Genomic DNA, 24,074 nt, shown 5'->3' with positions numbered 1-24,074 from the left:
GTGATCTAGAGAAGCACACGGATAGGAGTAGGGTAATAATGACATCCCAGCCCTTGGGTTGTGCCGTGGTTCACAGATGTCTACTGCATCACAGAAGACAGGGAGAGAGGGAGGGACACAGAGAGGGAGGAATGCCCTAGTTCCCATGTATCTCTGCTATTTGTTACAGCCACCAAGAAAGGACCACTAATATTATTTCATCACGAGGCTAAAATGGTGTTTTGGAAGCCCCTAACCCTTGCAGTTCAGTCCTCAAAGGTACAGAATGTCTGTACCTGAACAGAGGGTCCCACAGCTCTGGCCCTGAGACTCAGCAAAAAGTAAGGAAAGGTCACATTCCCACACATACATACCAGCCTCACACATACACACACACACACACACACACACACGCACACGCACACTGACCAACAACCTTACACAAGTGCCCTTGATCCCCACAAGGACTCACATGTTCCGTGTTACACCCAGTGACTCACTCCAGGACACAATATGCTCCTCAAAATCTGAAACATCACTTTATCACATGATCCGGCAATTCCACCCCTAGGCATAGACCCAAAAGAATTGAAAACAAAGACTCAGATATCCTACACCAGTGTTCATTACAGCCTTATCCACAATGGCCAAAAGATGGAAGCAACCCAGTGTCCATTAGCAATGATAAATGTACTATATACCTAAGATGGATAAAAAGGAACGAACCTTGGACACACGCTACAACACGGATAAGTCTCGAGAACATTATGCTAAGTGAAATAAGTCAGACGCAAAAGGGTAAGTATTGTATGATTCCATTTATAGGAAGTACCTAGAACAGGCAAATTCACAGATGTAAAGAGAAGAACAGAGATTACCATGGGCTGGGGGATGGAAGGAATGTGGAATTATTATTGCTTAGTGAGTACAGAGTTTCTGTCTGGGGTGATGAAAAAGTTCTGGAAACAAGCAGTGGTGATATCACACGATAGTGTGAAGAGATTAATGCCGCTTAACTGTACACATAAAGATGATGAAAATAGCAAGTTTTGTATTATGTATAGTTTACCACAATTCTAAACAATTACTCCCAGAAGACAAAAAAACCTGATTGCCCCAACTGGGCTCTATTTAAATTCTTCATCACTCAGGGTTCCCGGGTGGCTCAGTAGGTTGAGTGTCGGACTCTTGACTTCAGCTCAGGTCACGATCCCAGGGTCGTGGGACAGAGCCCCGTGTCAGCCATGCATCGGGCTCCAAGCTGAGGGTGGAGCCTGCTTGGGATTCTCTCTCCCTCCCTCTCCTCCCACCCCCTCCCTTCCCTTAAAAAAAATCCTTCATCATTCCACCTCCTGCATGAAGGCACCCCTCTTTGATTTCCTTGCAGCCTCTGGGCAGAGATGGAGACAAAGGAGGACAGGTCCATTCTCGGGTGCGGCAGTGACCACAGCTAGAGAATACGCAGAGTTTCGGTCTCACTACCTTTTTGACACAAGACCAGCCTGTCCTCGCCACCAGCCCCGAACCATCCCATGTCTGTAGCGCAGCCTGGGCTGCAAGGCCCTGAGAGAACCAGCGTCGTATCCACTCAAGGCCTCTGACCCCACAGCACAGACTTCCTACCTGCCTCTTTCCATACATCTCCACGCTTGTGCTGCGCCCTGTCCAGGGCACGGGGCATTCAAGGTAAGAAGATATGCCCTCAAAGGACTCGTGTCTCAAGGGAGTTGCTGACAAGTCAACAGAAAAGTAAACTGAGAACAATAAATGAAAGGCCAGCCCAGGAGAACAGCAGAAAGACGTGGAGACAGGACAGGAGGATGGAGAGGCCCGCAGGGGGTCAGGTGGCTGTCAGGGAAAAGGTCCTCAGGGTTCCATCAGAGCGAGCTTCCTAAGCCTAATGACACCTTAGCTTATTCTGAATGAATAAATATGACTTACCAGTAGAGAGAAAAAGGGATTCAAGGCAGGAGACAGCAAGGCATGGAGACAGAATGCATAGCATAGCCCAACCTGTTGAAGAAGTGGAAACAGTTTCAAGCGGCTGAACCAGAGGGGGTGAAGTAGGGGGTGGTGGGACCGTGGCCACGAGGCTAACAGAGGGGCAGAATGAAGAACTTTGTGTGCTCATCTAAACGTTAAAGAGTTCGCAGACAATTCCAAAGTCTAGAAGAACGAAAATATTCACAGACTTCAAGGTCAGAGGGGGTCAGCACTTACGAGTTGAGTGTCCTCGGGATTGTACTTAACATATGTGAGCCTCAGTTTCCCCATACCTAAAATGAAACTGGTACACATGATTTTGTGGAGGTCAAGTGAGATGATCTTTAGAAACATGCTTTGGTTCTTCAAAAAAAAAAAAAAAAAAAAAAAAAAGATCAATAACAATGAAGAGGAATGCGAATCTTTCAAAGGCCTTTGTTACTGACCTTGTGGAGGAAGTCCTCACTCAATGTGAAGAGAACAGGCACAAAACAGACCTTGCAGCCACATCTGGAAATCCCAAGGCCACTGAAGTGGGGAGTGGCTGGGAGCTCCTACTAGACCCCCTCAGGGCCACACGGAGGCAGAGCATGGGCCCAGGACACTCAGCCAGCCTACACCCTAACAGCTACAGGTCAGATAACACCAGGGGTAAGAAATCATCACTCAGCCCACGTCTCAAGTCTGCAGGGGGATGTGGCCTTGGGTGCATATCAAAGACCTTCCCTCTGACCCAGGAGAGACCAGGCCCCTGGGAGCAGCTTCCTCGACTGGGGAATTCACGGACCTCTGTATTTCCCCAAAAAAGAAAATTGTTGAGGAGACCAGTATGAGTTGATATCGCTTTGGGGTTTTTTGTATCTTTTTTAAGATTTTTTTTTTTTTTAAGTAACCTCTACACCCAACATGGGGCTCGAACTCACAACCCCCAAGGTCAAGAGTCACACGCTCCACCCACTGAGCCAGCCAGGGCCCCTTGTGGGTCTTTCTTACAAGGAAAAACCTTTTTTTAGTTAAATATCTACCAACATTATCATTTTATTTAAAAAGGAAATTTCTTTTAATTTTTTTTTTAAGTTTATTTATTTTTGACAGAGACAGAGCGAGAGTGTTATGCCCAGAATTCGTGATCCCCAAAGACCACCAGGGAGCCGAGTCTGATGCAAAAGCAAAGAGCCTTTATTCGAGTAGCTGGAGCTCAATCCCCTACCTGCACCGACGACGATGCAGCGGTGAAATGCCTGGGAGAGAGAGCGAGTTTCAAAAGCACAAAGGTTTTATAGGGGTCTAGGGGCAGTTGGTGAGGTAATGGCTGTGGCCTCAGCCGATTGGCTGGGGAAGGGTCGGAGTCCTGTTAGGCAGGTGACTGGGAGGTTACTCAAGAGCAGGAGGCGTGGTCAAGGTGAAGGACACAGAACAAGATGGAGTCGGCCTGTGTAGGCCCGCCCTTTCAAGAGCATGACCTGAAGAGGGGCAAAGAGAGGGGGAGACACAGAATCCGAAGCAGGTTCCAGGCTCTGAGCTGTCAGCACAGAGCCTGACACGGGGCTCGAACTCACGAACCGCGAGATCATGACCTGGGCTGAAGTCGGACGCTCAACCGACTGAGCCTCCCAGGCGTCCCTAAAAAGGAAATTTTAACAACAAGATAGGAACATGATCATTTCAGAATAAATATAAGCCTTTAGCTGAATTAAACTGAGCTCCATACAAAGACCCGAATTTGTTCTTAATTTTCTCATTTTGCCACAAACTAGTGAAAATTTACTATAGGTGACCGCCAGTCTGGAGACAACATTTGAGAATAAGTCAGCACGACCTGCCCCCTGATGCCTCTGACCTCCTCCACCGCCTTTCAGCTGCAAGAGAACTGATCAGGCCCTCCACGGTGACACCATGTACCTGATGCATAATATTATCATAGCACTGATAATATTGCAATGCTTAGGAAAAGGTTGTCTCTTTTTTGCTAAGATAATCTTTTCTATCTTTGTAGGCTCAGAGTACTGATTCACACCAAATACTCACATATGTTGATAAAAGAAAGGAGAACTCCAGGGCGCCTGGGTGGCTCAGTTGGTTAAGTGTCTGACTCTTGATTTCGGCTTCGGTCCTGATCTCATGGTTTGTGAGTTCAAGCCCTGTATCGGGATTCTCTCTCTCTGCCCCTCTCATGCTCTCTCTCTCAAAATAAATAATAAAAAAAAAGAAAATAGAACAGCGCCCAAGAAAGTAAGCTCCAAAGAAAATTTACGTTTCTTTTGTATTTTTATTGATTTAAGACACATGTGTTCACGTTTTGACGTTTTTAATATCATTCCGCATTTCCTCTTTAGTGGTATATAAATTGTGGAATGACCTATTTGACGGCACCTAAGAGTCTGGGAGGACAGCAGACCTAATCTTAGGGACGTCACCCCTCTGACCACTGCCACCCAGCTGCCACCCACGACTGTGTGCCATCGATCTCACCTCCTACCCCCTCTTCAATCTGTTCCCCCCACCACCTCCCCCAAATCCCACTGCGCCGATGTTTATTTGGCTCAGGTCTAGATCGGCGAGGGTGTTTTCAGCTGTGACCAACAGAGATCCCGTCTCGAAGTGGCTTAAACAAAAAGTGAAGAGACTGCCTCATGAGATGGCACGAGACACGGCAGCTCAGGCTTGATCTACTCATCAGTGCGGCCATGCCTTCGAGGACCCCTTCGTTCCCCCTGTGCTGGCTTCGCCAGCTGCGTAAGACGTCGGCCGAGTTCTGAGCATCGCCTGCGTATCAGCTTGCCAGGGCCTGCCCTAACAAAATACCCAGACTGGGGACTTCAACAACAGAAATGTATTTTCGCACAGTTCTGCAGGCGGCCAGTCCAAAATCAGGGTGTCGGCACGTGTGCTCTCTCCTGAGGCCTCTCTCCTTGGCTTGCGGACGGACAGCAGCCTCCTCGCTGGGGCCTCACACGGTCTTTCCTCCATGCACACGTCCCAAGTGCCTCTGTGTATCCAAACTTTGTCTTCTTATGAGGACACCAGTGAGGGGCCCCTGGGTGGCTCAGCCGATTACAACGTCTGACTCTTGGTTTCAGCTCAGGCCATGATCTCACAGTTTCGTGAGTTCGAACCCCACATCAGGCTCTGTGTGGACAGCATGGAGTCTGCTTGGGATTCTCTCTCTCCCTCTCTCTCTGCCCCACCCCTGCTCACACTGTCTCTGTCTCTCTCAAAAACAAGGACATAAACCCTTAAAAATAAATGAATGAATGAATGAATGAAGACCACTGAGATTCGACTAGGGCCCACTCAAATGGCCTTATTTTAACCTAATCACATCTTTGCTGACCCTGTCCTCAAATACAGTCACATTCTGAGGCACAAGGGTTGAGGGTCTGACATACAAATTTGGGGGAACACAATTCAACTCATAATCTATACACCAAAAGAACGTCCAGAGGGAAGAGAGCTCCTCTCTTCCTGTGGCTCCTTTTAGGAAAGGGGATGCTTTTCCCAGAGGCCCCAGCACACTTCTCCTCATGTCTCATTAGCCAGAGATGGGTCAGATGCCCGCTCCTTGGATGCCTGGCTGGCTCAGTCGGTACAGCATGCGACTCTTGACCTCGGGGTCATGAGTTCAAAACCCATGTTGGACATAGAGCTTACTTTAAAAAAAAAAAAAAAAGCCCACTCCTGAACCAGACTCTGGCCAGGACGGTGGAACTTCCATGATCGCCTCAAACCAATCATCTGGACGTGGGATTGATGTTGGTGACCTATAACAAGGCCCTCCTGTGGCCCCCTTCTCTGAAATGGCCTCCTGACCACTTCCAATCCTCTTCGGTGTCCAGAATTGGCCCACCTCCATCCCTTGTCCATACGGCTGCCAACAGAGATCCTTCTAAGACACTAACCACCTCCACAATCCCAGGAAAACATTCTCAGCATCTGCAAGAACATCTCGCACCAAGTCCAAACTCCACACCACACGAGCTGTGTCTCAGTTACCTATTGGTGCATAACAAAGCAATCTGAGACTTAGCGGCTTAAGACAATCGTCGCCTCTTGCTCGTGAGTCTGCAGTGTGAACAGAGCTCAGTGGGACGGCGTGTTTTGGGGACATACGAATGCCCCCCCTTTTCTTCAGTCACTTCTCCATCTTTCTCTCCTTCCTCCATGACCCTTCTGCTCAGCACCTCAACTTTGCCACTCCCTCTTTCCTTTCCCTTCCTCTTTTGCTCTCCACTTTCTTTACCTCCTGACCTTTCCCTCTGTCACACCCCTTCCTCTCTCTGCCCACAGCTGTCCCTGTTCGTCATGTTGCAACCACTCTCCAGCCACTCTCTTCCAGACTGGAGAATGCTCCATGGGATGCGGGGCACACACTTCTCAGGTCTCTGCCTCCGCATCTCTTAGAGAACTTTTGCCACAGACTTTCCTTTGCAGACAGCACCAGAAACGGTTCTGGAAACAGGCTGTCGGGGTGGGATTTTGCAGCTGGATTGCTCACACGTCCAAAAGGAACAGTGACTCCATTGCTGTCGGTCAGCGGGATTGCCGGAATGCGTCGCACTGGCCCTCTCCGCCTTTCTCCTCCCCACTTTGGGCCTTTTATACATTTTAGGTCAACTCCTCTGTTCACTGAACTTCCGTGTGCACTGGAAGACAGGAATCGGGGAGAGAAGGTAGGAGAGTAACAGGAGAACCAGCAAGGAATGTCAAGGCACGGGCAGTGGAGAGGAGCTGGGGGGTGAGGGAGGGGTTAGGAGGTACCCATGGCAGCCACCCAGTCTTTCCGCCATGCAACAGCCTAAATGCAGCAGCATGGTAAAGTTGGAGGCTGGGTTGTGCGTGGTGACAAGCTGGAAATTGTTGGGAGGTGGGGTAGGGTTGGTAAGAACGTAAAAGAAGGAATAGATCAGGGAGCCCAGGTGGCTCAGTCCGTTGAGTGTCTGACTCTTGATTTCAGCCCATGTTGTGATCTCAGGGTCATGGGATCGAGCCCCGCATCAGGCCCTGTGCTGAGCATGAAGCCTGTTTCGGATAGTCTCTCTCTCTCTCTCTCTCCCTCTCTCTCTCTCTCTCTCTCCCTCTCTCTCCCTCTGCCCTTCTCCCCTGCTTGTGCTCTCTCTCTTTCTCTAAAATACAATTTAAAAAAAACAACAACAAAGGAGTAAATCATCGCTTTTGATAGAGCGTTGCGTCCAACTTCCGCTCAGGTCATGATCTCCCGATTCATGAGTTCGAGCCCCATGTCCGGCTCTGTGCTGACAGCCCAGAGCTTGGAACCCTCTTTGGATTCTGTGTCTCCCTCTCTCTGCCCGCTCCCCTGCTCACACTCCGTCTCTCTTTCTCTCTCTCTCAAAAATAAACATTTTAAAAATGTTTTTAATAATTTTTTTTAAAAAGTTTAAACCAACAGTAACACTGGGAAATTCTTCAATTGCTGACTTGATAATAGAAGGGACTGAACTTGGCTGCTGGAAGGGGAAGAAAAAATGTCCCCTCTCAAACAGGGTTTAGGCAGGTCTTCCAGATTAGGATAAGAGCTTTCCCCCTTTTGTCAGGCCTGTCCAACCCACTGTCACAGGCTCAATGCATGGATTCTTCTGCTCAGCTAACTAGAAGTGAAAACTCATTTGCTGCCGGTGAGGGATGGAATTATGAGGGTAGGGACCAGAGGGCTCAAAGATGTTCCCTGGACACAGCAGTGACCGCCCAGCTCCCTCTGGAGACCCCGAGGCCAGCAGGAGTAGCTGAGAGGGCACACCGTCCTTTCCATCCCACCCCCCCACCCCCTTCGCAGGCACACGGCACAGAGGACCGCTGCAGGCCGGACCCCAGGAGAAGCCAGCAACCCACATCACACAAGAGGGCTGCAAAGCGCAGCTTCTCGTCATCTGAGCCTCTGCATCGAGCCCAGCTCCGCTCTCCCCCCCGCCCCCCCCCACCACCGCACGGCACGACACTGCGCCCCAGGGGTGCGCGGGAGGAACTGCGGCCCGCTCTGCTCCCTCTGGTGGCCACAGAGGGGAACAGCAGAAAGCCGTATCTGGTCCTTGTCTAAAGAAAAAACGACACGCGTAAGGTCACCGGCTCGACTGTCTTCTCTCTTCTCCCTCCCACCCCCGTCCTGCTGATGGTTAGAAATTTTTTATAGCGATGCAAAAACCAAAGCCATGTTTCCACAACCACTTAAGTGTTTACGGCAAAGTTATATTGGATTATTATTTGTATGGTTCCCCCCAGTATACTCCCTAAATTCAGTCATGATGATCTCGGCAGAAGACTGCAGTTGTAACCCTCGCCACCAGAGGGCGTGCCCCGTGGGCTCCACCAAGGAGCACCTCCCCCAGGGATGCCAGGGCACATGTTATCCTTTTCCGTTGAGGGCCAGGATGCAAAGGTTTCGAAGCACTGACCGGGTCAGATTCAAAAAACAAACAAACAACAACAACAAAAAAAAAAAAACACCAATTTTTGAATTAAATCAAATAAAACTGCATGAATGAATTAATGAAAGACATCAAAGTACTTGCTTTGCCTCTTAGTAACTGCAAATCACCAGCGTCTCCAAGCCGTGGATTTCCAGCTGCAAAGCGAGGACAGAACTTATGTTACAGGATTATGAAGATTTATAAGGATGGGAATGCAAGCTGGTGCAGCCACTCTGGAGAACGGTATGGAGGTTCCTCAAAAAACTAAAAACAGAACTGCCCTACGACCCAGCAATGGCACTACTAGGCATTCATCTAAGGGATACAGGTGTGCTGTTTCGAAGGGACACACGCACCCCCATGTTTATAGCAGCACTATCGACAATAGCCAAAGTGTGGAAAGAGCCCATTCATCCATCGATAGGTGAATGAGTAAAGAAGATGTGGTATATGTATATATATATATATATATATATATATATACACACACACACATACACACACACACAATGGAGTATTACTAGACAATCAAAAAGAATGAAATCTTGCCATTTGCAACGACGTGGATGGAACTGGAGGGTATTATGCTAAGTGAAATTAGTCAGTCAGAGAAAGACAAAAATCATATGACTTCACTCATATGAGGACTTTAAGAGACAAAACAGACAAACATAAGGGAAGGGAAACAAAAATAATATAAAAACAGGGAGGGGGACAAAACAGAAGAGACTCATAAATATAGAGAACAAACTGAGGGTTACGGGAGGGGTTGTGGAAGGGGGGATGGGCTAAATGGGGAAGGGGCGTTAAGGAATCTCCTCCTGAAATCATTGTTGCACTACATGCTAACTAATTTGGATGTAAATTTTTAAAAATAAAAAATTAAATTAAAAAAAATATATATTCTTTCTCTCTTTCCCTCTGCCCCTCTCCCCAGCTAACCTCCTTTCTCTCTCTCTAAAGAAACAAAAATAGAAACAAAAAAACCAAGGTAAATGGATAAATAAATTGTGGTATATCCATTCAGTAGACATGCACTCTGTAGTAAAAGGAACATATTCATAGTAAATGTAACATGGATAAATCTCAAAAATACGGCGCTGGATAAAAGCAGCCAAATACAAAATAGTATTGCTGTACTGTATGCTTCCGTTTATAAATATAAATCTAAACTTCAGTGATAGAAAACAGATCAGTGACTGTTTGGGGCCAGGAGTATGGGATTCGAATAGACTGGCAAGGGGCCCAAGATAACTTTCAGAGTTAAAAAAATATTCTGTATCTTAATTGTCATGGTGGTTCCATGATGCACACATTTGGCAAAACTCACTTTACTATAAATACAAACAGCACATTTTATATTACGTAATTTTACCTCAATAAAGTTAGTTTGAATAACAAAAAAAACTACAAGGAATGATGTAAGTTAAAGCTATAAAGCTTTATACCAATTTAATTATTACCACCTGTGGCCTTAACAACTAATTACACCATTTCCCTAACTGACCACCCTCTTCAACTTCCCCTCTCTGACATGTACCCTGCTCTCATCAACAAACTGTTTTGGGGATGCCGTTCCCCACCCCACCCCCAAATCATTCTCCACATTAAAAACGTTGGCAGCTCCCCTTTGCCTACTCGGTCACGTCTAAATTCACACCACAAGGATGTCGGTCGCCTGGCTGTCCCTCCCTCTGTTCTCCGTGAACCCAATGATGGAGGGGGGAGGGGCTGGAGTCCAAGTCCAATCTGTCAGGTACACCAACAACTAGGGACGTAAGGCGCCAGGGTCAAGCTGCGTTAGGCAAAAGCTTTCCCCAGAGAAGTCAGAAGCAACAGCACGAAGGGGCAAGTTCAACAGGGAGCCCAAAGTCAGAGCTGCAGAGACAGCATCCGTATTGGCTTTAGGGGCAAGGTAAGGACGTAAGCCATGTATTTGAATAAGGATGGGCTCAATTACACCGTCCTCACAAACAATTTCCAAACCCCAGGGGCTTAACAGAACAGAGGTATATCATCTGCCGAGGCAAAGCGGGCAGCGGGTCTGGATGAGTGCGTGGCGACTGTCTCCCATGAGGCTATCGTGGCTGCAGAAGGGATGACACATCCGGAGGCTGGTGCAGGCCTTTCTTTGCCTCGGCCTGGAGCTGAAACCTTTTGCTCAGAACTCACTGCCCACAACTGGCCGAATGGCCCCACCTTATTTCCAGAGGACCGGTAAATGTGGCCATGGTGGATGGAATCCAAAAATACCACCCCAAGCCCCTCCCCGGAGGCGGACATCACTCCTCCCATCAGCAGTGTGGCTTATTTTCCTCTCCCTCAATCTGGGCTGGCATCGTGACCTCCTCTTACCGATGGAATGTAGCAGAATGACACAGGTGCAGGCTGGCCCTTGAGCCCAGCACCTTCTGTGTTTGCTCTCTTGGAACCCAGCCTCTGGTGAGACGGAAGTGGAATTCTCCTGCTGGAGAAAGATGGGTCCCGTCATGAGGCCCTGGAGGGTGAGGCCCACATAGAGAGAGACGTGGGGCAAATTCCCAGCTGAATACAGCTGCGTAAGCCACCTGTCTGACGACTGATGATACGCATTGTTCAGTCAACACGCAGAATCCAGAGAAATAATGCAAATGTCCACCTGCTCCCAACCCGCGCCTTTGGGCTCGCTAAGCAATAGAAATTGACAAGAGGACGAATGGGAGTTTCAGGCCAGGCTTTACCGGGGCTTTGGCTTGAGCACAAGGGAGGCAGCACAAAGAATCCTCAGGCTGACTGCCCGAGGGGAGGTCAGGGAGAGTTTTCCGTTTTGTTTTGTTTTTAATTTTTTTAATGTTAATTTATTTTTGAGAGAGAGACAGAGAGACAGAGCATGAGCAGGGAAGGGGCAGAGACGGGAGGGAGACACGGAATCCGAAGCGGGCTCCAGGCTCCGAGCTGTCAGCACAGAGCCTGACGCGGGGCTCGAACCCCCGAACCGTGAGATCGTGATCTGAGCCCAGTGGGCCGCATAACGGACAGAGCCATTCAGGCGCCCCTCAGGGAGAGTTTTTAAAAGAAATGTGGGTGGGGAAAGGGTCCCTTGGAAGCATGTAGTGGCCGGGATTCATTAGCACCTGGGCACTTGAAGGTCATGCCTTTAAGGCGAGCCTCGAGCCTCGAGCCTCGAGCCTCCTCGCATGTCAATTAGCAAGTTCCATTTCCACCCCTGAGGGTGATTTTTAGCATTAGGCGGAGGGGGAAAGTCAGTGAAAGGTCAGCACTGGGGTCCCTCTGGGCACAGACTGGTTTGATGGGTCTTCTCCAGTCTGTCCTTGCCATCCTGCCCAGATGCGACTCAAGAGGCAGTGAGCGTTAGCTTTTTTCCCCTTAGGGAGACAGCCACAGAATGCTGCATTTTGTGGTCAGGGTTGAGGGGACCCGAGTCCAGAGCCTGTTCTGTCTCACGTGAACTGATGATAGATAATTAAATATGGCAAATCCACAAAATGGATGACTTGGTGATTAAAAGGAATTAAATACTGATACAGGCTATAAAATGGGTGAACCATTTATATGAAATGTCCAGAAGAGAAAAATCTATAGAGACAGAAAGGAGATCAGTGGTTGGCTAGGCTTGGGGGGAGTAGGGGGTGCGCAAGGGCACAGGGTGTGACCGCACTGAGTATGGAGTTGGGGGGTAATGAAAACACTCAAAAAGGGACTATGGCGTTCGTTATAGGACTGTGTGAATATATAAAACACCATTCAATTGTATGCTTTAAATGAGTGGGATGTATGGTATGTGAATTATACCCCAATAAATGCTTTTTTAAAAAAAAAAAATCAAGGGGCACTTGACTGGCTTGGTGGGAAGAGCATGTGACCCTTGTTCTCCAAGTTGGAGTCGCACACTGAGTGCAGAGATTACTTAAATGATAAAACTTAAAAAATAAAAATAAATCAAGGTTGGGGTGCCTGACTGGCTCAGTCCCTAGAGCATATGACTCTTGACCTCAGGGTTATAGGTTGGAGCCCCACACTGGATGTAGAGATCACTTAAAAATAAAATCCTAGGGTGCCTGGGTGGCCAGTTAGGCGACCAACTTCGGTCAGGTCATGATCTCACGGTTCATGAGTTTGAGCCCCACATCACAAGAGTTTACTTAAAATATATATATTAAGTAAACTGATATACCCTCAGAACTCTTAACAAAAATTATCCGAAATTTGGAAATAAGGTAAAAGGATGACCCCATGTCCTTTCACTGTCACACAAAAGCACAGTCCAAGAGGCTCACCCAAAGATTATCTAATTCTCTAGTTCTGGGCTGACCACTACTGTAACCATGAGCCACAGGTGTCCTGTGAGCACAACCGAATGCTTAACTTTATTTAATTTTCATTAATTTAAATTTAAATTTCAAAACTGGATACTTTTCAGGTGCCCAGCTGACTCAGTCAGTAGAGTATGCAACTCAGTCTTGGGATTGTGAGTTCCAGCCACAATTTAAGAATAATAGAATCTTTAAAAATAAAAATAAAATCGGGGTGTCTGGGTGGCTCAGTCGGTGAGGCATCTGACTTCAGCTCAGATCATGATCTCACAGTTCGTGAGTTCGAGCCCCACATCGGGCTCTGGGCTGACAGCTCAGAGCGTGGAGCCTGCTTCAGTTTCTGTGTCTCCCTCTCTCTGCCCCTCCCCTGCTTGCTCTCTGTCTCTATCTCAAACATAAACATCAAAAAAATTTTTTTTAACAAAAATAAAATAAAAACTGGATACTGTTCAGTTACTGGGGAAGTTTCAAGTATGTTGTTAACTATGTCAGCAACACCTTTTTCAGCTGTAAATTTTATGAAATCTAAATGCAGATCAACAGTTTCTGGTGAAAATTAGCGTACAAATTGAGCTGAGCTGTATTAAATACACACTGGATTTTAAGCAGCTGGCAAGAGAGAGAGGAGCCAGGATCGCGGAACAGCATGGAAGTTTTTTTGTGTGTCTCGTGTCCGTGAAATGCAGCCAGACCGACACGAAACCATCCTACACACCTAGAAAACTGATCGGAGGGGGCGCCTGGGTGGCGCAGTCGGTTAAGCGTCCGACTTCAGCCAGGTCACGATCTCGCGGTCCGTGAGTTCGAGCCCCGCGTCAGGCTCTGGGCTGATGGCTCGGAGCCTGGAGCCTGTTTCCGATTCTGTGTCTCCCTCTCTCTCTGCCCCTCCCCCGTTCATGCTCTGTCTCTCTCTGTCCCAAAAATAAATTTAAAAAAAAAAAAAAAAAAAAACTGATCGGAGGGTGAACACAACAAACTGCACAACCCGAACCACAGCATTCAGCAGGTACGCGGCGCAGAGAGGTGAATTTGGGGAGCGAGAAGCCGCTGAGGATAGGGAACCGCTTTTGCGGGAGGAGAGAGGACGGAGACTGGGGAGGGGGGGGAGAATTCGGGAAAAGCACCCCTCCCCAAAAGCAGCTGGAGAGAAAGTGGAAAATTGGAAACAGCCGCAGGGACTAAACTCAAAAGGGAGAAAGGAGAAAGGAGAGGGTTTCAATTCCATTAAGACCGTAAACAAGGGGAGCGCAAAGGCTGCAACTCCGCAGCTCCCTACCTGGCGGTGCTCTGGTGGGAAGGGCGAATCCCCAGGAGCAGAGTGGAGGCCGGGAGGTCCTTGGGCCACAAGGGGAAAAGAAATTCCACTGCCAGAGGGACATTTGGTGGAGACTGTTGAAGCCACCTGGTCCCGGCAGACCCCAGAAAACGGCCACATTCGCTGGTGCTGGAACAGGGTCGTTGGGGGTGGACCCTGGTGCCAGATGTGTTGTGATTTCCCATCATCCCTGAAACGCTGCTGCTGCCCTAGCTCGCGAAGTTTTTCTGGGCCGGGCTGGCACCTCGGCGCAGTCTCGGGGCACCAGCAGCAGCAGGGTCCAGCGGGCGTCCCTGGGTGCAGCCGACATTCGGCCATTGCTCATTTGGCCATTGCTCGGGGAGACCCTCCCGCAGAGGGGCGGAGCGGGTCAAGGCCGCAGTCCTTCGGAAGTAAGGGGCCGGGGAAAAAGGCCGCATCTGAGACAAAACTCGGGAGAGAGGTACTGCCTGGGGCCTGGTCACGCAGAGTGAAAAAGCGAGGAGGGAACGAGAGCTGAAGGCCGAGGACAGGTGCGCTGATCCGGAAGAACAGACCGAGTAGCTGGGTGGCGCCATTTTAACCGCTCCCGCACATGCGCCTACGCACCTACGAGCGCCAAAACACTCCACCCCAGTAGGCTAGCAGCGCCATCTAGTGGAGACGGGAGCCGTTACAGTGAGCCCCGCCCAACCGGGCCAACTTCGCTCTTCAAGAACACAAGTCTCACTGCCGGCTTAGTTTATGGACTATAAAGCGCTTCATAGTCTGACATCTACGGGAAAACGAAGTAATTTCAGTCCTATTTCAATCTGTTAGCAGGTCCATCTATGCAACTGTCTTTTTTTTTTTCTCTTTTACACTACTTTTCTTTTTCTTGAATACAGAAAGAGAAAAAATTCATTTTTATTTTCAATTTTTATTAAAAATATTTTCTTTAATTTTCATTACTGTATTTTTTACTTTGTGTAAATTTTTTCAAATCCTATTTTACTTCCATCATTTTATTTTAGTCAACTTCAGTGTATTCACCTTTTCAAATTTTCAAACGATTTCTTTTTCTTCTTTCTCTTTTTTCTCTTTCATTTCTTTTTCTTGAATGCAGAAAGAGAAAAACTTCATTTTTACTGTCAATTTCTATTAAAAATATTTTCTTTAATTTTTTTACTATACTTTTTGCTTTTATGTCAATTTTTTCAAATTCTATTTTACTTCCATCATTTTATTTTAGTCTACTACAGTGTATTCACTTTTTCAAATTTTCAAAAACGATTTCCTTTTTTTTCTTTTTTTAATCATTTCATTTTTTTCATTTCTTTTCTTTTTCTTGAATACAGAAAAAGAAAAAAAATCATATTTATTTTTAATTTTATTAAAAATATTTTCTTTAATTTTTTCTACTATATTCTTTACTTTTGTGTGTATTTTTTCAAATTCTATTTGACTCCCATCATCTCATTTTAGTCTACTTCAGTGTATTCATTTTTTCAAATTCTCAAACGATTTCCTTTTTTCCCTCCCCCCCTTTTTTTCTCTAATCTGTCAAACCACTTTCAACACCTAGACCAAAACACACCTAGGATCTAGCATCATTGATTCGATTTGTGTGTGTGTGTTTAATTTTTTAATTTTAATTTTTCTACCTCATTAATTCCTTTTCTCCCTTCAAAATGACAAAACGAAGGAATTCACCCCAAAAGAAAGAGCATGAAGAAACGACAGCCAGGGATTTAAGCAACACAGATACAAGCAAGATGTCTGAACCAGAATTTAGAATCACGATAATAGGAATACTAGCTGGAGTCGAAAATAGATTAGAATCCCTTTCTGCAGAGATAAAAGAAGTAAAAAATAGAATGAAATCAAAAATGCTATTACTGAGCTGCAATCACGGATGGATGTAGCAGCGGCAAGGATGGATGAGGCAGAACAGAGAATCAGCAACATAGAGGACAAACTTATAAAGAATAATGGAGCAGAAAAAAAGAGGGAGATTAAGGCAAAAGAGCACAATTTAAGAATTAGAGAAATCAGTGACTCATTAAAAAGGAACATCAGAATCATAGGGGTCCCAGAGGAGGAAGAGAGAGAAATAGGGGTAGAAGGGTTATGTGAGCAAAGCATAGCGGAAAACGTTCCCTAACCTGGGGAAAGACACAGACATCAAAATCCAGGAAGCACACAGGACCCCCATTAGATTCAACAAAAACCGACCATCAACAAGGCATATCATAGTCAAATTCACAAAATACTCAGGCAAGGAGAGAATCATGAAAGCAGCAAGGGGAAAAAAAGTCCCTAACCTACAAGGGAAGACAGATCAGGTCTGCAGCAGACCTATCCACAGAAACTTGGCAGCCCAGAAAGGAGTGGCAGGATATATTCAGTGCGCTGAATCAGAAAAATATGCAGCCAAGAATTCTTTACCCAGAAAGGCTGTCATTCAAAATAGAAGGAGAGATAAAAAGTTTCCCAGACAAACAAAAACTAAAGGAGTTTGTGACCACTAAACCAAGAAATTTTAAGGGGGACTCTCTGAGGGGAGAAAAGATGAAAATAGAAATAAATAAATAAATAAATAAATAAATAAATAAATAAATACCAAAAGCAACAAAGATTAGAAAGGACCAGAGAACACCACCAACTCTACCAGCATCATAATGGCAATAAATTCCTATCTTTCACTACTCACTCTAAATGTCAATGGACTCAATGCTCCAATCAAAAGACATAGGGTAACAGAATGGATAAGAAAACAAGATCCATCTATATGCTGTTTACAAGAGACCCACTTTAGACCTAAAGACCACTTCAGACTGAAAATAAGGGGATGGAGAACCATCTATCATGCTAATGGTCAACAAAAGAAAGCCAGAGTAGCCATACTTATATCAGACAATCTAGACTTTAAAATAAAGACTGTATCAAGAGATACAGAAGGGCATTAATATCATAATCAAGGGGTCTATCCACCAAGAAGACCTAGCAATTGTGAACATTTATGTGCCAAATGTGGAAAAACCCAAATATATAAATCAATCACAAACATAAAGAAACTCATTGATAATAATACCATATTAGTAGGGGACTTCAACACCCCACTTACAGTGATGGACAGAACATCTAATCAAAAAATCAACAAGGAAACAATGGCTTTGAATGACACTCTGGACCAGACGGACTTAACAGATACATTCAGAACATTTTATCCTAAAGCAGCAGAACATACATTCTTCTCCAGGGCACATGGAACGTTCTCCAGAATAGACCATATACTGGGACACAAATCAGCCCTAAGTAAGTACACAAACATCGAGATCATACCGTGCATATTTTCAGACCACAACACTATGACACTCGAAATCGACCACAGGAAAAAATTTGGAAAGTTAACGAATACTCGGAGACTGAAGAACATTCTACTAAAGAATGAATGGACTAACGAAGCAGTTAAAGAGGAAATTAAAAAGTATATGGAAGTCAATGAAAATGATAACACCACCACCCAAAACCTCTCGGACGCAGCAAAGGCAGTCATAAGAGGAAAGTATATAGCAATCCAGGCCTTCCTAAAGAATGAAGAAAGATCTCAGGTACACAACCGAACCTTACACCTTGAAGAGCTGGGAAAAGAACAGTAAATAAAACCCCAAACCAGCAAAAAACAAGAAATAATAAAGATTAGAGTAGAAATTACTGTTATCAAAACCAAACACACACACACACACACACACACACACACAGAACAGATCAATGAAACCAGAAGCTAGTTCTTTGAAAGAACTAACAACATTGATAAACCACTAGCCCATTTGATCAAGAAGAAAAAGGAAAGGACCCAAATAAATAAAATCGAGAATGAAAGAGGAGAGATCACAACCAACACAGCAGATATAAAAACAATAATAAGAGAATAGTATGAGCAATTCCATGCCAATAAAATGGGTAGTCTGGAAGAAATGAACAAATCCCTAGAAACATATACACTACCAAAACTGAAACAGGAAGAAAGAGAAAATTTGAACAGACCCATAACCAGGAAGGAAATCAAATTAGTAATCAAAAATCTGCCAAAAACAAGAGTCCAGGGCCAGATGGCTTTCCAGGGGAATTCTACCAAACATTTAAGGAACATTTAACACCTATTCTCTTGAAGCTGTTCCAAAAAATAGAAACGGAAGGAAAATTTCCAAACTCTTTCTTGAAGCCAGCATTACCTTGATTCCAAAACCAGACAGAGACCCCACTAAAAAGGAGAACCATAGACCAATTTCCCTGATGGACATGGATGCAAAAATCCTCAACAAGATATTAGCCAACCGGATCCAACAATACATTAAAAAAATTATTCACCACGACCAAGTGGGATTTATACCTGGGATGCAGGGCTGGTTCAATATCCACAAAACAATTAACGTGATTCATCACATCAATAAAAGAAAGGACATGAACCATATGATCCTCTCAATACATGCAGAGAAAGCATTTGACCAAATACAACATCCTTTCTTGATAAAAACCCTCAAGAAAGTAGGGACAGAAGGAGTACACCTCGAGATCATAAAAGCCATATATGAACAACCCAACGCTAATATCATCTACAATGGAGAAAAACTGACAGCTTTCCCCCCAAGGTCAGGAACAGGACAGGGATGTCCACTCTCACCACTGTTATTCAACATAGTATTGGAAGTCTTAGCCCCTGCAATCAGACAACACAAAGAAATAAAAGGCATCCAAATCGGCCAGGAGGAGCTCAAACTTTCACTCTTCGCAGATGACATGATACTCTATATGGACAGCCCAAAATATTCCACCAAAAACCTGCTAGAATTGATTCATGAATTCAGCAAAGTTGCAGGATATAAAATCAACACACAGAAATTGGTTGCATTCCTATACACCAACAATGAAGTGATAGAAAAAGAAATCAAGGAATCGATTCATTTACAGTTGCACAAAAAACCATAAAATACCTAGGAATAGATTTAACCAAAGAAGTGAAAACTCTATATGCTGAAAACTATAGAAAGCTTATGAAAGAAACTGAACAAGACACAAAAAAATGGAGAAAGATTCCATGCTCCTGGATAGGAAGAGCAAATATTGTTAAAATGTCGATACTACCCAAAGCAATCTACATCTTCAATGCAATCCCTATCAAAATAACACCAGCATTCTTCACAGAGCTAGAACAAATAATCCTAAAATCTGTATAGAACCAGAAAAGACCCCGAATAGCCAAAGCAATCTTAAAAAGGAAAAACCAAAGCAGGAGGCATCAAAATCCCAGACTTCAAGCTATACTACAAAGCTGTAATCATCAAGACAGTATGGTACTGGCACAAGAACAGACACTCAGATCAATGGAACAGAATAGAGAACCCAGGAATGGACCCACAAACGTATGGCCAACTCACCTTTGACAAAGCAGAAAAGAATATCCAATGGAATAAAGACAGTCTCTTCGGCAAGTGGTGCTGGGAAAACTGGATGGTGACATGCAGAAGAATGAACCTGGACCACTTTCTTATACCACACACAAAAATAAACTCAAAGTGGATGAAGGACCTCAATATAAGACAGGAAGCCATCAACATCCTCGAGGAGAAAGCAGACAAAAACCTCTTGGATCTTGGCCACAGCAACTTCTTACTCAACACGTCTCAGGAGGCAAGGGAAACAAAAGCAAAAATGAACTACTGGGACCTCATCAAAATAAAAAGCCTCTGCACAGTGAAGGAAACAATCAGCAAAACTAAAAGGCAACCGACAGAATGGGAGAAGATATTTGCAAATGACATATCAGATAAAGGGTTAGTATCCAAAATCTATAAAGAATTTATCAAACTCAACACCCAAAGAACAAATAATCCAGTGAAGAAATGGGCAAAAGACGTGAATAGACACTTCTCCAAAGAAGACATCCAGATGGCCAACTGACACATGAAAAAATGCTCAGCATCACTCATGATCAGGGAAATACAAATCAAAACCACCATGAGATACGACCTTAAACCTGTCAAAATGCCTAACATTAACAACTCAGGCAACAACAGATGTTGGTGAGGATGTGGAGAAAGAGGATCTCTTTTGCATCGTTGGTGGGAATGCAAGCTGGTGCAGCCACTCTGGAAAACAGTATGGAGGTTCCTCAAAAAACTAAAAATAGAACTACCCTACAACCCAGCAATTGCACTACTAAGCATTTATCCAAGGGATACAGGTGTGCTGTTTCAGAGGGACACATGCACCCCCATGTTTATAGCAGCACTATCAACAATAGCCAAAGGATGGAAAGAACCCAAATGTCCATCAATGGATGAATGGGTAAAGAAGATGTGGTATATATATATATATATATATATATATATATATATATATATATCATACATATATGTAATGGAGTATTACTCGGTAATCAAAAGGAATGAAATCTTGCCATTTGCAACGACGTGGATGGAACTGGAGGGTATTAATGCTAAGTGAAATTAATCAGTCAGAGAAAGACAAAAATCATGACTTCACTCCTATGAGGACTTTAAGAGACAAAACAAATGAACAGAAGGGAAGGGAAACAAAAATAATATAAAAACAGGGAGGGGGGACAAAACAGAAGAGACTCATAAATATGGAGAACAAACCGAGGGTTACTGGAGGGGGTGTGGGAGGGGGGATGGGCTAAACGGGTAAGGGGTACTAAGGAATCTACTCCTGAAATCATTGTTGCACTATATGCTAACTAATTTGGATGTAAATTTTTAAAAATAAAAAATAAAATTTTTTTAAAAATTAAAAAATAAAGAGTTGACAAGAAAATAAATTTTTATATCGGCTACATATTTTGGCTACACACACCCAAATGTGTTAACTTCACCTGTTCCTTTGTGTTTTATTTTATTGTTTTCAATGTTTATTTTTGAGAAAGAGTGAGACAGAATGTAAGCAGGGGAGGGGCAGAGAGAGGGGCAGAATCCGACGCAAGCTCCAGGCTCCAAGCAGTCATCACAGAACCCTATGTGGGTCTTGAACTCACGAACCGCAAGATCATGACCTGAGCCAAAGTCAGATGCTGAATCAATTTAGCCACCCAGGTGCCCCGGAAAATTGTTTTTATTCATCCTTATTATCTCCCAATTTTTTAAATATAATTTATTGTCAAGTTGGCTAACTTACAGCGTATACAGTGTGCTCTTAGTTTTGGGGGTAGATTCCTGTGGTTCATCACTTACATACAATACCCAGTGCTCATCCCAGCAAGTGCCCTCCTCAATGCCCATCACCCATTTTCCCCTCTCCAGCCCCCCATCAACCCTCAGTTTTTTTCTCTGTATTTAAGAGTCTCTTATCATTTGCCTCCCTCCCTCTGTGTAACTATTTTTTCCCCTTCCCTTCCCCCATGGTCTTCTGTTAAGTTTCTCAAGTTCCACATATGAGTGAAAACATATGATATCTGTCTTTCTCTGACTGGCTTATTTCACTTAGCATACTACCCTCCAGTTCCATCCACGTTGCTGCAAATGGCAGGATTTCATTATTTTTCGTTGCCAAGTAGTATTCCATTGTACATATAAATCACATCTTCTTTATCCATTCATCAGTTGATGGGCATTTAGGCCCTTTCCATAATTTGGCTATTGTTGAAATCACTGCTATAAACATTGGGGTACATGTGCCCCTGTGCGTCAGCACTCCTGTATCCTTTGGATAAATTCCTAGTAGTGCTATTGTGGGGTCATAGGGTAGTTCTATTGTTAAGTTTTTGAGGAACCTCCACACTGTTTTCCAGAGCGGCTGCACCAGTTTGCATTCCCACCAACAGTGCAAGAGGGTTCCCATTTTTCCACATCCCCGCCAGCATCTGTTGTTGCCTGAGTTGTTAATGTGAGCCATTCTGACAGGTATGAGGTGTTATGTCAGTGTTGTTTTAATTTGCATTTCCCTGATGATGAGTGATGTTGAGCATCTTTTCATGTGTCCGTTGGCCATTGGGATGTCTTCTTTGGAAAAGGGTCTACTCATGTCTTTCGCCCATTTCTTCACTGGATTATTTGTTGTTCCGGTGTTGAGTTTGGTAAATTCCCTATAGATTTTGGATACTAACCCTCATCTCTCAGTTTTTGACTATGACTTTTTCACACAGATATAATTATAAAATGGATGCTATTTTGCATTCTTAATAGGTATATATGTAAAAATCATAAACACTGTTCATGTTTTTACGTGGTCCTCATAATTATCATTTTTAATAGATGCATAATATTTCATGGGCTTTTGTGTTCTAACTTAACTTGCTGATTGTTGAGAATTTGGTTTCTTGCCAACTTTTTACTCTTACAAAGCATGCGACAATGAACATCTTTCACACATATATGTATATGACCTCTTGCTTCTGTTTGATTATTTCCATAGGGTGGATTCCCAGGGGAGGGATTACTGACCTTCATGGTGTGAACATTTTTATGGCCATTGAAAGGTGCTGCTGTTATGTGTCCAAAAAAAAAAGGGGGGGGGGGTTGTAACCATTTACACCGCACCACCAGTTCATGAATGTGCCGTTTCCCAGAATGCCCCTGCCTTATTGAAAGAGTGTCTGGGTTTTGCTATAAAGTAATCAGTGCAAAAGAGATTCTCAACGTAAATGCTGCTTATAATTCCCTGTTTTCTTTCTGCTTCCACAGTAGAACAGGCGCTCTAGGGCATCTATCACAAGAATGATTCCTCGTCTGGAGCTCCCCATTGGAACTGAGGGACCGACCTAGGGGAAATGTAAGCTTCAGACGACTTCCACAGGAAACAGCCTTAGCTGTAGAGAAATGAATGAGCCCCAGCAGGGTAAGGTTGGAGCTCAGTGGTTAAGCCTCCGGCTTTGGCTCAGGTCGTGATGTCGCAGTTCCTGAGTTAGAGCCCCCTGCGCTGACGGCTTAGAACCCAGAGCCTGCTTTGGATTCTGTGTCTCTGTTTCTCTCTCTGCCCCTCCCCTGTTCGCGCTCTGTGTGTGTCTCTCTCTCAAAAATAAACATTAAAAAAAAATTTTTTTTAAGTTGGTAAGACTAAGGGCCCCCGGAGGGATAGTATTTACAAAATCACAATGAATATGGGCACAAAATAATTAGGAAAAAAAAAATCCCTCTTTATATTGTCCTGCAAAGAACATTAAAAGGGGATAAATCCTCACTATCACAAAGTCTTTTCGTAATCCCCTTTCCCCCCTCCATTCTGTCCACATGCAAAAAACAACCTGCGCACCCAAGTTCCCCGCTGCTTCCCCGCCAGGCGCTTTGTAACGTGGGTTTAGTGGGCCCCTCACGCTCCTGGCGCGGGCTTTCCGCATCGGCCGCTTCTGTGACTCCGCGCGGCCGAGCGCAGGGACCGGGGACCGGGGCTCATCGCCCAGCACAGGGGCCGGGGGCCGGGGCGCACCGCCGAGCGCAGGGCAGGGGGGCCGGGGCGCACAACCGGGCGGCGGCTGCAGTGCGGCGCAGCAGGTGTCGTGGGCGCGGGAGGCCCTCCGCAGCAAGGAGGCTGGCTGGGGGATCGGATCTGCCCTGGGGTCCCCGAGCCCGCCTCCGCATCCCCACCCCCACCCCCCAAGAAGCCGAGCGTCCCGGGAGCTCCCGCCGCCTCCCCGGGGCTCCTCCCTGCGGAGACCTGGGGGAGCCGCGGCGGAGCCCTTCTCCCACCACGCCCGGAACCCGCACCTTCTCCGCGGACTGATCCCCACGGGGACCGATGTTGGGCACCACGAGGAAAAGAAACAGGAAAAGAAGCAGCCGCTAGATGTCCCCTCTGCCTCACCACAGAAACGCAGGGCGCGGCCAGCCCCCCAAGTCTCGGTATTCATTTGTCCCCAGCTGGGGCCGGGGACGGGCTTCACGGCCGCCCCCCTCCCCGCCCCCAGTGGGAGCAAATCAGGGAGCGTGGTGTCCAGCCAGAGCCCTCAGCTAGCCCCCGACAAGTGGCCCCCGCGGGAGCTGGAGACCCCCTTGAACGCACCCGCGACCTCACTGCGGCAGCTTGATCTTTGGGGGGGTTGGAGTCAGGCCTGCGTCCCTCCCAGGTCCCCAAAGGTACACACCCCTG

General features: G+C 45.6%; 1 protein-coding gene across 2 annotated transcripts in view; it reads right to left on the bottom strand.

Moving 5' to 3' along the window:
- The window catches only part of CD244 (CD244 molecule), a 54,467-nt gene extending 40,194 nt beyond the window's left edge, over positions 1–14,273 (bottom strand). Inside the window, exon 1 of one of the 2 annotated variants that reach the window (XM_058701795.1) lies at positions 13,974–14,273. In XM_058701795.1, the coding sequence (XP_058557778.1) occupies positions 13,974–14,076 (103 nt within the window). In that variant the 5' untranslated portion in view covers positions 14,077–14,273. The remainder of the gene's footprint in view (positions 1–13,973) is intronic. The other variant, XM_058701793.1, reaches the window with a different exon arrangement.
- Positions 14,274–24,074: the final 9,801 nt, after the last annotated feature.

Source organism: Neofelis nebulosa, chromosome 15 (genome assembly GCF_028018385.1).
Source record: "Neofelis nebulosa isolate mNeoNeb1 chromosome 15, mNeoNeb1.pri, whole genome shotgun sequence".
In the NCBI taxonomy this organism is placed as follows: domain Eukaryota; kingdom Metazoa; phylum Chordata; class Mammalia; order Carnivora; family Felidae; genus Neofelis; species Neofelis nebulosa.
This window is presented reverse-complemented; position numbering and strand designations above follow the sequence as displayed.